We start from the raw sequence: 14,058 nt of genomic DNA, 5'->3' as shown, positions 1-14,058 counted from the left end.
GCAGATGGCATGGCAATGATAACATCCTCTTGCCCTTCCCCTCATCAGTTAGTCAGTCAAGGCAAACTCCTGATGCTGGGAGCATGTTCTCCTAAGCTGGCTGCTGGCACGTGGCTAATGCACTCTTCTCTGTCCAGAGTAAAGCCCTGCTGTTTGCAATACTTCATGAAACTCCATGACTTCGACATACGCAAACATCTTCTTCCCCTGTTTTTATTTTTCTGGGTGCTGATTGCCATGGATTGCAGCAAGCAAAATTAATGCTTTCTTGGACACAAACCATAAATTTCTACTGATGGCAGTTCTTGGGGCTTCTGAAAGATTGCAGAGGACCATCCATTTTCCTGGTAGCTTCTGAGGAAATCCTCTTATTCAGCTGTTGGAGTTCTCTAAAAATAATGGATCTGGCAAAAATCCGAAAGTAATTCAGAAAGCCCATCCTTCTGTGGATGTATCACTTGGCCCAGAATGAGATGGAGGATAGAAACTAGTGGTGCATAACTGAACTGTTAAACTGTAGTGCCTCATGTTTGGGGTTTCCAGGATATTTTGAGCATTTATAGTCTGTAGCCCGTCTTACATGTGAGTACCTGAATTCTTAGGCTTGTGGCACAGTATAAATTCATCCTTTGCCTTAGCCAGTGTGAAAAGGCTGAAGCAAGGCTTTGTCACTACTTCCATTCTGCCCCCTTTCCTCTCCAAACACAGTAACAGAGATCATGGGGAACCAGACTGTCCTGTAAATCATCCTTATAATGGAGGCATCTCTGATTTGATTTTCATACAATAATAAAGCTTGGAAGGAGCTCTGGTCAAGTGTTCCAGTAGCCTGCTTAAAGCAGGACCAACTTTGACTAGTACATCTTGTAAGTACAGAGCTGCTGTTCCAATTTTACAGGACCTTCTGAAAATAAGCATTTGAAAAACAGTCAGAGTTACTGTGACTGCCTTTGTGTTTAGGGTGAGTAAAAGCCACCAGCCTATGAATGTCATTTTCTTGAATGTCTTAAACTGATTTCTGCTACCTGCAAGTGGAACAAACGTTCTTATCTATTACATTCAAATTTATGCAGAGTGAAGGGATCCTTAATTACTGGTGGGACTGTGATCCCTGAAAAAAAAATAGCCAAACCAAAAACTCCTGCAAAGCCCTGGGAAAAATTGCACGTTTGTTTCTTAGAAGCCAAGAAAAGTGGACTTGATTGATATTTTTGTGGGGTAATCATTATGTGCCCACTGTTCAATGTGTCTTGCACTTTCAGATTGACCTGGGCTGAGGTGTGAATTCACAACCTCACAGCTGGGGCTGCTCTGGAGCCTGCTAAAACCTCATGGCATCACCAGAGAGGTATTTGTAAATGTCAGTGACTGCCTCTAGGGACATATGGCATGCTAGAGGAGAAAAAGATCCCTCTGATAGTAATACTGTCTGCATTTTTATAAGGAGGAGGTTGATGTGCCTGCTAGGAACCTAATGCTAATTGAATTTGTGATTAAAACTGGCCAGAGCTCATTACTCACTGTGCGGCAAGTTTGTTATTGGAATATGTAAATTAGATTGTTTTTACCCAAATCGTGCTTGAGCATATGAGTGGAAGCACTGAAATCTGAATATCCAGGCCTGCCATAAGCTGTCCTAAGTGCACTTGATGGGATATCCTGTCTGGGAAGAGCAGACAGGGCTGTAATTCTCCATTGTTGCAGCTTTGCTAGTGACAGCAGCTGTGAGTTCAGCAGAGAAGAGGGGGCATCAGGTTTTGTGACCCTGTGGCTCAAGAGAGCAGGGTTCTGTTCTGTTCTGTTCTGCAAGTTCACCCCTGCCCACAGCACTTTGCAGAATACTTTTTACTATTTTTCACCAGAGCAGCTTGTCAGTGGAGGTTTGTTGCCACCTCATGGAGGCACTGATAACGCTGTGCAGTCATGCATACCTGATGAGGAGATACACCAAGCCCAGTTTTACTGAATGCAATAGAAGTCAAATTGTAAATATTACCTTGCTCCATGTTTGGTGTAGCCTTTTCCCTTCTTGTGTTCAACTGGGAGAACTCCTTTTTCCTTTTAAGTTTGGTGGGGTTTTTTGTTGGGGTTTTTTGAGATTCAGGGTAACAGGTGCTTTGCTGGCTCTCCATCATTTCATTACCATCCTCTCTAAACACCCCTTTCTCTCTATAAATGAAGCTTCACCAAGACAATATTTCAAGCATTCATTTGTGTTTGTTCCCGTGAAATGCATCTGTGCACTTAGGTCCCAGCTCTCCCTGATGTGGCCTGGATTTGAGCAACTTCTCTTACTGGTTTTCCAGCTTTAACCAAACTGACACCTGCCCTGATGGCAGAGGCAGTGTCAGTGAGATTGATTAAACAACAGTGTTAGTGGCACTAGGAAGGAAATAGAATGACATGTGGTATGGGTCAGTGTGTTTCTGTAGGTTCAGACAATCTGTTTTCTCCTTCCTTACTGAATAGATCTACTGCCTTATTTTGGGGTTTTTTTTCCCCCAATAACAAAACATAGTTAGGACTAACATTTTGTTTATTTTTATTGTTTTCTTTGACTGTGGCTGGAGAAATTAACACACACCCCCTTTGGAGAAAACTGCTTGTTCTCAGGATGGCTGCCTCTTTTTCTCAGTGGGCTGAGGCTACAAGTTGTTGATTTGAAGCACCAGAAACTGGGTGCAGGCTCATGTCGGTGGCAGTGACGGAAAGCCTAGCCAGGAAGAACAAGTGGGTGGCCTCATTCCTTTTGAGAACAATGGGAAATGGCAGCAATTTCTGGGTGAAACAGGAGCTTGCTGTGAAGCAGACAAATGCTGGATGTAGAGTATCCCAGTGCTGAAAAAAGATCTTTCCTTAGGGAAAGCTAGTTGCAGAAATTGTCCACCAGTCTAGTCAAAACCTACCTACCCTAAAAAATCCAATTTAATGTAGCGTTTTCAGACCATCCTGCAAGTTGTAACAGAAAGGATGGTGTAAAAGTTTATATTGCATGTTGTGCCATGTAGAACAATAAGATACATTTCACGCCTCTAAATTTCCTCTGAGTTTCAAGCAGTGTCACATTAGAAGCTAATTCACCGCTGTGATTGTGAGTTCTCACATTTTTTTCCGTGCGCAAACTGTGGCAAGTGATGTGAGGCTGAACTGAAAATCTCCTATGTAAGTCATGGCTTCAGACGATGTGTAAAATTTAATTTTAACTTTAAAGCTGAGAAGGCTCCTTCACACTAGCATTGCTTGGTATTTTTTTTTTTTCTTAAGCTTGAAAATTGCCTTCTAAAAACAAAACAGCTGCGTTTTCCTGGTGAGAGGTTGTGGTGGGTCGGGGGAGCTGGATCCCACCAAACTCCTCTGCCCCAGTACTGCACTGGCCAAGTGGTTGGATGCAGGGGGTTGCTTTGAGCTGATTTCCTTTTACCCAATTATGCTTTGCGGGATGCTCAACCCAAGGAACATGGCTGAACGAAAGAGGAAGCCCAAGTTTTCCAAGGAAGAACTGGACATTCTGGTCACTGAGGTGACCCGAAATGAAGCTGTGCTGTTTGGGAGGGAGACAATGCGTCTGTGCCATGCTGACAGGGACAAGATCTGGGAAGGCATAGCCAGGCAGATCACATCAGTCAGCCAGGTGCCCAGGTCTGTAAAAGACATTAAACACAGATGGGACGACATGAAGAGGAGGACCAAGGACAAGCTGGCATTCATGCAGAGGTCCCTCTCCAGCCCTGGCAGCGTGGGGCAGCCCTCAGCCATCGTCCTGACCAACCACCAGAGAGCCATCGAGTCAGCGCTGCACTCCTCCCACCAGAGATCCCACCAGAGAGCGGATCTGGACGTGGTTGACAGCCCACCAACGAGCTGTAAGTATCACTGCCTTAACACCTCTTTGTCTTGTGCTTGCATATCTCAGTTTCACTCCAGAAGAGTTGTGTGAGATCCTGGGATTCCTGTCAAGACAGGTCTTTCTGCTGTGGTTGGTTTCTGCTCTGGTGGTTGTGGAGTGTTGAGATGAATTGTTTCCAAGTTAAGATCATCTTTATCTGTTTATCTAGTTCTTTTCCATACTGTCGTCTGAGGGTAGATAATGGATTGTAAGTATTAGTTAATCCTACAAGTAAGGGAGCATCTGTAGTTGAAGTATGACTGCCTTCAGTCATACTACCAAACTGAGAGGCACCTGCTTGTCACCAATGGATCACTTCCAAGAGAGCTTTGGGGGCTCTCAGTGATCACGGGTGTTCATTGCTGAGGCTGGGCCACTAATGATTTCTCAGTAGTGGTCTGAAGGATCAGCATGAACGCTGTGAAAAGAGAGACAGTAATGACTCCTTCTTCACTGGTTTTAAAGAAACTGCTGGCCCTGCTTTTGAAGCTAATCTTACACCACAAGTCTCAGGCACCTTCCAGTGCTAAAACACAAGCTGCTCTGTGCAGGTTCTTTCTATAGTTTTGTACACGCCGTTTTCTTCTGTGGAGTTGCAGTTTCTTGTTTGTGAGCTTTTAGGGTTACAAAGGAGAGAAGAAGGTGATAAGTTCTTGGGAAGTGAGTCAACTAACACCTCATGGGTGGCACTGTCCTCCCACACTAGGTCTGATATCATATCGGAAGTTGTTAGTGGGAAAGCAAGGACAGAATCTTCCAGAGCTGATGAGTTGGGACTTGGTCATTCTTTGCATCTATCTTGGAAGCCAGTTGCACTATTTCAGAGGTAAAAAGAGTAGAGGCTATGCAAGGAAACCAGTGGGCAGCTGCACCAGGTGAAACCTTGTCTCTTACTCTTCACATGCCTGTACCTGTGAACTGGTGCATCACTAGATATTTATCAGACTAATGAGAAATTTCCCATGGCATTTTGCTTTAGTTTTGATTTTGCATCAGGTGTATTTGCCTGAATAACATAGAGTCCTGTTGCTGCTATGTCTGACTGCCTGGTTGTCTTAGTGATGCCAGGCCATGAGTGGATTTGCAGAGCACACTTTGAGAGCAGCAAATGCATCTATGTTCTTCTCAGTGCAGAGGATGTAAGAAATGACAGGGGAGCAGGATTTTTCCATGAGAAGTCTGTGTCCCTCCAGAATATTTGTTCTAGCTGCCTATAGGTTTGGGGAAGAGAAGTCATTGCAACTGTCTGAAATGGATTCATATGCTAGTAATGAACAGTGCTCTGTACAGAATACCACAATAGCTTGGGTTCACCCAATCTCAGGTGTCTCATGGCTAAGCTTGTCATCCAGATGCTAACATCATGCTTTGAGTTACACATCAGAAGCTACAGGCTTGTCTGAACTGGCAGACTGGGGGGAGGGGAAAACCCTTTTTCCACGTTCTTTCAGATATCCTGAAACAGAAGCTACTACTGAGAGGGGTTCCACATTAATAATTCATACTTCCTCTTCTGTTTAAGCTGATGAAGATGAAGAGATGCCCGGCACTTCCCAGGAACAGCGCTTCTCTTCGCTGCAGCAGGCTGGTGCAGGTGTCAGTCGGTTCTCCAGGCCCTCCTTCCTCTGCACTTCGTCCTGCTCAGAGCCCTCGGGAGCTGTCGGCCAAAGGCAGGAACTGCACTGTCCATCCCCACGCACCACCTCGGCCTGCAGGCCCCCGCACCCCCGCACGAGGAGCCCGCCCCTCTCCAGCTTCGATTGCCAGCTTCTCCATTCCCATACACAGCAGACAGACCTGCTCAGGCAGTTCTGCCAGGAGCTGGTGGCCATTCACAGGGACATGGCAGATAGCATGCATGCCGTCAGCCAGAGCGTGGCTGACCTCGCCAGCCAGGTCAGCCAGATGTGTCAGACACTGGCAGAAATACGTGATGGGGTCTGGGCTTTCCATAGGATACAAGATCCTAGTGTCATGCCAGGGTCCTGTCTGCAAGCACCTTGCTCTAAAAGGCCCCCTGAACCCAGTGCAGAGTCTGACCAAAACCCTCTAAAATGGACGGCTCCTGCACAGGCCACCAGGTCACGAAAGAGAAAACATCATTTTTAGTCTGTGTCATGTAAACAAAGATGCTCCTTCCTGAGCTGCTGCATGTTCACATGGCTTCTCCGTGTGTATCAGTATCCTGTGGGGAAGGTCAGCAGCTGACCCAGCCCATCCATCCCCCTGCTGGCTAACAGAGCACTATGAATATGGCAGCTAATCATAGGACTGGCCCTCTGCAATGGCAAAGAGGAATCTCAAATACTGTAGAGCTTGGAATGTAGGACATATTTGGGTTCATAAAGATCAAGAGCTTTCACTGGCTTCCCCATGCTTTAAATGCTGTATAAACTAAGAAGTGCAGTAGAAATCATTATCTGGATCTCTTCCTATGCCTGTGAAATATTATTTACTGAAACAGCACGCTACAGAGATCCCTTTGCAATCAACTCACAAATTTATCCTACTACTGCATTCCCATTATCTTCCTGAATATTAGTATATGCAGTATGTGCAGAAATACAGCCTTATTACTCTAAGACTCTTACGGATCATTGCTTTTATCTTTCATTCAGCAGTAGTGGGCTGTCCGGGGCTTACTGTGACTTACACACAGCTTTGGGGAGAGGAGTGTAAAAACAGAGCTTGGGCAGGCAGGGAAGGGAAGAAGGCATGATTCTGAGGACAGGTCTGGGCACCATGGGGTTTTAGACTGATGAAAAGGGTTGCAAAGGCATAGGCCTGGATTTAACACATGCACTTGTGTTAAAGAGTTCAGCTTCTGTTTGCTCCAGTCTGAAACTCCTGCCTTTCACAATTTGCAGTTAAAATACTATTATTTTGTCATATGACAACATTTAAAGATAATTGTATAATATTATTTTCTTGCTTGTTGTCAAATCTTCAGCTTTGAACCACCTCACCCCTGAACAGAAACCAAAAAAGATGTAGGGACTGCTTCTGACCTCAAGTCAGTTTGGTTTTGTTTTACTGTAATTCTGTCAGCTTTAGTACAGTTACTTTGCACTTAGTTTTGTTTAGGGTGGGATCTATACTGTGTTCTCCTGTCATGAAGAGTTTACAGTCTAAATTCACAGCTACATAGGTTAAAATCTTAGACATGTTGGTTTTATACTGCTTTCTTTCCCCATATAGATGCAAGAAAGAACTGTGTTATAACATTTGAATTGCTCCAGAACTGTGTGAGGTTCCCATTTACAACACTGATTCTGGAACTAGGCTTTAATAGTGTCGCTTCAGGTGGTGATAATGTATGCGGTAGCTCTTTTATACTATGTCTCCTTAATTTGCACCTCTGCATCTAGCATGCTGCCCCCATCTCTGGAAAAACCCAGACCATTATCCTGATAAGCTTCAGCAGGGAAAAGGGCCAAGGTGTTAACAGCACACCATGCTCTCCAGGCTGTCCTGTTGTATTTGGAGGTTGGTTGCAGGAAACTATTCCAGTTAATATGAGTGTGCATCATCATGCCATGGCTGGGCTACAGACTTGGCAAAAAGGTTACAGAAGCTTCAGTGAAATTGAACACAGACAGTGTGGTGTAGCAGGATGGTGTGTTTTGTGTGGTCTTCAAGGGTCACCTTTAACCTGTCTGGCCTCACCTTTGAAAGGATAGTGCACTAGCTTCTTTCCTGAAAAGTTCATTGTATGTCAGGCATTCATGACATGCTTTTCTTTTTTTTTTTTTTTAAAGATGTTCTGTAATTCTAAATCTAGTAATTTATTTTTAGTGGTGCAATAAAAGGCTGCTCAAGGAAGTAGTGGTCTGGCAAGGAAAAAAACCTAATTTCTGAGGAATGACTCAACTGGTTTCATGCAGAGGACATTCCTTTTAATGCTGGTGCCTGACCAGGGCAGAGCTTGCTCACCTTCCACTGAGGATGTCCTTTTACTTCTGTTGAAACATTTGTATTCTGCAAAAGTCACAGTCTCACTTCAGATGAAGGGGAGATTTGGAAATCTGGCAGAAGTGGATCTAATTTATGAATCAGAGAGAGCTGAAAAAGGGTGGTATGTGTTAAAAGCTTTCTGAGTCAATATAGTGCTGCTGCTGTATATTAATATTAGCATTTTATATTTTTATATTTGGTCTTTACTGATGTCCTCCCATGGATATAGTGATAAGATTAGCTCCTTTGTTGTTGTCCAGGGGGATCCCTTCTGGGAGCTCTCAGGTCTGCAAAGGAGGAGACTCCTGTAGGTGCTGGGCACTGGAGGGAGATAGCATCATTGCTGCCATCAGTTTGCCCACACACATGTATTTAGAGAGAGAATCCTGGTGCAGGATGCACAGCCCTCATTGCAAATCCCCAAAGGCTGGGCACTGCTCAGGAGAAAGGACCTTTTACTATAAACTGCTTGATGTCTCCCCTAGTTTCCTCTGTGGACTATTACAGATTGGCCCAGATCTGGGGATGTATCTCCTGCCCTGTGTAGACCCCTCAGTGGAGTGGCTTTTCTGTACTGGCTCACAAAGGATACCTCTTCCTGCACCTATCATGTTAACTGGCTGTTGAAGTAAGTGTCTGTGTCTAAGCAAACTGCTGTGTTCAACCCCAGTATCTCCATGTCTTGTACATGCTGAAAAAATTCTTTCTTTAAAAGTATTTTTGTTAAGAATGCAATAAATATATAACACTTTTAACACAGCTGCTGTTGAGTCGTTTGTTTCTCTCTACAATTTTTGCCTGTCACAGATGTGGGTCTCCTGGAGACACTTGGCATCAGAGCACTGAGGCAGGGTTTATGGATATGGCATCCCATGGCATCAGCCTGGGCTGGTGGCTGCTCTCTTGCGTGGGATCTCCTGCCCTGGCTCTGTGCCCAGATGGTTGGGAAAGGCCAGTGGCCTTTTCCCTGCAGTGCACTGCCCTGGCAGCACCCCTGAGGCCAGCCAGAGGGTGAGCTGTGGAGTGGGCAGCAGGGAGCCGTGAGGCAAGTCCAGGGCAGTAGTGGGGAGGAGAAGGGGAGAAGCCTGAGGTTCCCTCCAGCTGCAGAGGTCTCCTCCCTCTTCACCGTCTTCTGGCTGTTCCCCTGCTGGGGAGGAATGATCCCAGCTGCAGAAAAATACCTTGACATTTTTCTGGGTGTGCTCACTTGGCCATCCCAAAAGGGGAAATTGCTGTCCTGAGTGGGCTGGGAGTTAGGAAGAATGAAAGGATGATTTTTATTTGATGCTAGTCTGTGGGAAAGGTGGTCCTGCAGAGCAAGGAGCTGTGCCTCTGACAGCTGTGGGGTTGATCCCAGCCCCAGGAGCTGCAGCTGGGTCAGAAGTGGTCTCCATTGGTGCGATGTCTGGTCCTGAGTAGCCTGGTCAGGATCTGTGGTGTTCCAGAGGCTGGCCTGTCCCAAGGACTAGACAGGACATGAAATGATGGGTTTGTGGCTGGTGGCAATGCCTCTCTGCAGGAGCAAGCATCTGCCTCAGCTGTGGTGTGCAGTGGCACTGTCTCAGACCAGCAGTTGGAATGTGGGGTTTATGCAGTCCTTTGTAACCTGTGTCTTTTGTGCCTCTGGGGAAACTGGGCAGCACTGGTTCAAAATTGTTTCTTTTATGTGGATGATCTCATCCCATTTACCTTACCTCAGGGAAGTACTGTGGATGGAAAGCAGCGTAAACCACTTGCTAGCTGGGCATAGCTGTGAAGAAACATGTCTGTGACTGGATTATCCCAGAACTCTCTGTTGGGGGCTCCTGATGAGATTGGCTGTGCCAGTGGCTGCTGGAGGCTGCAAGAGCAGTCAGGCAGCATTTGCTGCAGTGTTGCAGCAGTGCTGCAGCTGATGCCCTCCAGCCTGCACTCTCCTCCCAGCTGCCTGCTGGGGTGGCCAGAGCCACAGCATTTGGGCAGCAGAGCTGAAGGATACTCAGGCAGAAAGGAGGGTTGTAGAGGCAGAACAGTGAACAGAAAAAGCTCATGCTCATGCTTAACCAAATACTTCATAATAAAAGTGAGCCCTGGTAGGAATAATTAAGTTCCTAAGTTGTGTTTTCTACATCTCACTGTCAAATGTTGTTTGCTGAAAATGCACTAGACCATCCTGCCACTGCTGCATGAATTCCTCGGTGCCACTGGCTGTGGATGTACAGGTCATGCATGTTTTATTAAGGATCTCTGAGTGACTTTAGGTTAGTACATCCTCACAGGGGCAGCCTGATACATTGTGGACAGTGGGATGCAAAGCAGGGTTTCTCCTTAGCTGGTGCTGGGAAGCATCCTGACATTTTGCTTGGTGTGAAGAGAGCATCCTCTAGGATCTCCAGTGCTGCAAGGCATCAGACTAACCACAGCACATTGGTCTGTCTCAGGGGTTGTGTATCTCATGGCTGGCTGGAGGCCTGATGCACCTTTTGAGGAGTGATCTAACACCCAGAAGCAGCAGCCTGGCAGCTGTGTGCTATTGCAGGACTTGTTCCCACCACACTGGTCCGGGTCTCTCTTCCTTCTCAAATATACAAACTGTACTTTGAAAGTTCCTTTGTTTTATGATCGGAAGTAAGAGAATAAAAGCCAATTTTGGCAGTACCAGTCTGCTGTTTAAATGATTACTGAAGATAATTACTGAAGAGAATCCTGGGTAGCACACATTAGGAAAAATACAACCGCTTGCAGGCACATGCACAGTTGCTTAACATTAAAACCAGAATTGCTTGAGCCTCAGGCAGTCTGAGACACCACCAATGCAGACGTGTTTTCTGTTTTGTGGGCAGTTTCACCAAGTTTGTGACCTTATTTGTGTAGGCTAGTGGGATCACGTGAAGGTGGACTTGTGTCTTTATCTGTGCATTCACACGGCTAGAGAAGGTAGAATATTCAAAAAATTTGACAGATTTCTTAAGCCATAGAAATACCTGTATATACATTAGGGAGCTTGGGTGAGAACTGATAGCAGCACATGTCAGAGGAGCAGTATAGCTCCCCTGCAGCCTCCCTGCCTTTGCTGAGGTTGCTGCAGCAAGGAGTGCTGAACAACAGAGGCAAATGGCATAAGAGAAAAACAAGTTTTAGCTATGAGCTGTTCAGGTCGGCTTTGGGGTCTGCACATGCTGTGATGGGACCTCCTTCTTGGGTAGGTGTTGTAAGCTCATGCTGGTGGCAGCTGGAACCAGTACTACCAAGCCTTTTTCATGTCCTCTAGCAGGAACATGAGGAGTGTGAGAGCAAATAATGTGACCCTAGCGAAGGATCTCTGTCTTAGCAAATTGCACAGAGGGCCAGTTGCTTGGGGTAGGAATAAATATGTTTCTGCTGAGCTGAAATGTATCTGTTTTAAATCAGGAAAATCCATCCCATGACTTGAAAGTGATCTTTTTGTCAGCACTGTCAGGCGATCCCCACAATGTGATGCTGGGGTTTCCACTTGCAGAGATGAATTGTTATTTTATGTCACACCCTGCTGAACTCCAAAGTGCAAAACCTTCCAATGCTGGCATGTCCTTGAACAACCAGCACGTACTCTCATGCTTATTAGGTATCCATGTTTCTTTCCTTAGAATCTCAATTCTGCTTGCCTGAGAGGAAAGAAGCAAGCAAATCTGTTACCCACTAAAAAAGGAGGGCAGTGTTTTGGGGAAACAGGCAGGCAGAGGAACCCTGCCGCGTTCCAGATGTTCCTGAGAACAAGGGAAGGAGTCCTGGGACGTGAAGTGACAGTGGGGAGTCCAGAAGTCCTTGTTTCTATCACTAGGCAAAGATATTTCTGACTGGGAGAGTGTCGCCCTTGCTGGCAGATATCCCTTCAGACTGGATGTGCATTTGTGTCATCCCTTCCCCAGCAAGAAACAGTCCCACTGACTTAGTGTTCCCTGGGTGGTCCATGCTCGTTCGCACACCATTGCTTATAACTCCATGCTTTCCAGCCTGGCTGTGTTGATGGCTCTCTCTGAAGGTCATTCTGGCTTCTTCATGGTTGTCATTCTGATGCAAGGGGGGGCACAGGAGAGAAGTTTGTGTTTCACACCTGCCTTGTCCCCTTGCCCTCAGGTACGTCATCATCTCCCGGGAGGAGAGGGAGCAGAACCTGATGGCCTTTCAGCACAGCGAGAGGATTTACTTCCGTGCCTGCCGGGACATCCACCCTGGGGAGAAGCTGCGGGTCTGGTACAGTGAGGATTACATGAAGAGGTTGCATAGTATGTCCCAGGAAACCATCAACAATTTCACAAGTGGTGAGTCTCTTTCCTTTCCATCCTCTCTCCTGATCCCCTTGGGCTGCCCCACAGTTGGGCCAGGAGTGGTGGGTGAAGCAGGTTTTGCGCAGGCTGTGTGAGGAGAACTGCATTTCTAGAAGCAGAGCACCTCTGAGTGAGAGCCCCCAGCTCTGCCTGGCATAGACGGATGGGTGTACAAGGAGAGTAAGATACCCCAGTCATGGAGGTCATGAAAGAAAGATTTGTGCTGTGATGTGTCATGTCATGTTGTGTTGTGCCATGTTGTGTGTGTGTGTGCTGCAAGAGCCTGATGAAATGCCCAGGGACCACAGAGCACCCCTGTCACAAGACTTTCTGGCCTGAAGACTGCCAAGCTGATGATCCTACAAGACAGCATTAGGTTTTTCTTCTGAAGATGCTGCTCTCCCTGGCTCCTGTGTGCAGCCTGTGTGAGGGAGCTCTGACTGGTTTTGTGTCCATATGAATGAGATTTCCTTGGTGTGTTTGAATGTCCATTTTCCTCGTTTAATTTATCTCCTCTTTCTTCAGAAAGATAATTTGGGATCAGCGCGACATCAGCTCCTTAGTCTCACAACCTTAGAATGTGTATACAACGTACAGGAGGCTTTGTACTTGTCAGGCTGATTATTCTTGGATAAAAATTGTTATCTTGTCTAAAGAGTAGCAATGTTGAAACAAACCCAGCAGTCCTTTGGGCCCACGTATTGTCAGCAGTATAGGAAGCTTTAGAGGAAAGCAAAAATTCATCTGTACGATGCTGATACCTGAAGTTAATTAGGAGCATTTCTTTGCAGGCTAGATGCAGAATGGCAGGACCTCAGAGGGGCAGCCACACTAAATATAACTTTGTAATTACGATTCCTGACTATATTATTACACAGCTGCTGTTGCTGCCTTGACTTGGTAAAAGGTGTCTCCTCTTCAGCCATGGGGTGGACAAGATGTCCTGAAAAAGCTGGTTATCTCTATCACCTTAGGATTGTTATGCACTTGCAGTGTTACATCTTGGTGGCTGTACTTGGGCAATTCCCACTTCTGAATTAACATTGGTATGAATTTGCTTTTTTATGTTAATGAGCACCAGTGAGTGATTAGGTGCAGGCTGCAGTGATTTTGCTGCAATAACATGCACACATTAGTCATCTAGATGGCTTAGTGCTTTCTGAAAGCACAGCAAGAGACAGTCTGTGCCCCTGGAGCAGCTATTGCCCTGCCATGCAGACATGCCTTTAGTCCTGGTTTGTCATGGTGTCATGGTTTGTGGGAGATGAAATGGTAACTCACAGCCTGCTCTGTACAAGTGTGCTGAAGATCTGCCTCAGGACTCTCCAGAACCTGCCACAGCCTAATTCACCCTTAGGTAGAAACTCCTGTGGCTACGGAGACCATTCCAGAAACCCCCTGACATCTTGGTGAGCTCATCCTGCTGCAAGCTGGACTCAGCCTGCCTTCACCAAAGGGGCACAGAGATGTTGTTAAAACTGAGCATCACCTGGGCCATTGCTAGACTTGCAAGAGACATCGAAGCCTCAGCTGGGAGGGCACTGGGAGGTGGTCAGGAAGCAGCACAAAAATCTGGTGAATCATTTTCTATTTAAAAGATTTCAAATCCCTGCAGATGAGTCTGTCAAATGAAATGGCACACTTTATGAACTGACAGAAAATTAACAGTTCCTGGGTTTTGTTTCTGTTGATATTTTCTGACCAACCTCATCATTGGAGTTGAGACCAATAATAGGAGGGATCATCTTGTGATTTTTAGCTTTTCCATAGGGCTGAAGCACTCGGCTGGTTGGGGGAAAAATCACCAAGAAAGAAGAACCGGTTCTCTAAATCCCCGCTTCTCACAGTAGTTGCTGTGGTCTGTAACAGGGGAAATACTAAGAGAGAGACTGAAGCTTAGTCCGTAGAAATTCTCATCGGTGTGTTGAAAAT

General features: G+C 46.1%; 1 protein-coding gene across 5 annotated transcripts in view; it reads left to right on the top strand.

Moving 5' to 3' along the window:
• The window catches only part of PRDM11 (PR/SET domain 11), a 48,011-nt gene that overhangs the window by 22,152 nt on the left and 11,801 nt on the right, over positions 1–14,058 (top strand). For 4 of the 5 annotated variants that reach the window (XM_033061534.1, XM_033061537.1, XM_033061535.1 and 1 more), the window contains exons 6-8: positions 3,454–3,863; positions 5,409–5,556; positions 11,936–12,120. In XM_033061534.1, the coding sequence (XP_032917425.1) occupies positions 3,454–3,863; positions 5,409–5,556; positions 11,936–12,120 (743 nt within the window). The remainder of the gene's footprint in view (positions 1–3,453; positions 3,864–5,408; positions 5,557–11,935; positions 12,121–14,058) is intronic. The other variant, XM_033061536.2, reaches the window with a different exon arrangement.

The sequence above is a fragment of the Catharus ustulatus genome, chromosome 6, assembly GCF_009819885.2.
Source record: "Catharus ustulatus isolate bCatUst1 chromosome 6, bCatUst1.pri.v2, whole genome shotgun sequence".
Taxonomy (NCBI): Eukaryota; Metazoa; Chordata; class Aves; order Passeriformes; family Turdidae; genus Catharus; species Catharus ustulatus.
This window is presented reverse-complemented; position numbering and strand designations above follow the sequence as displayed.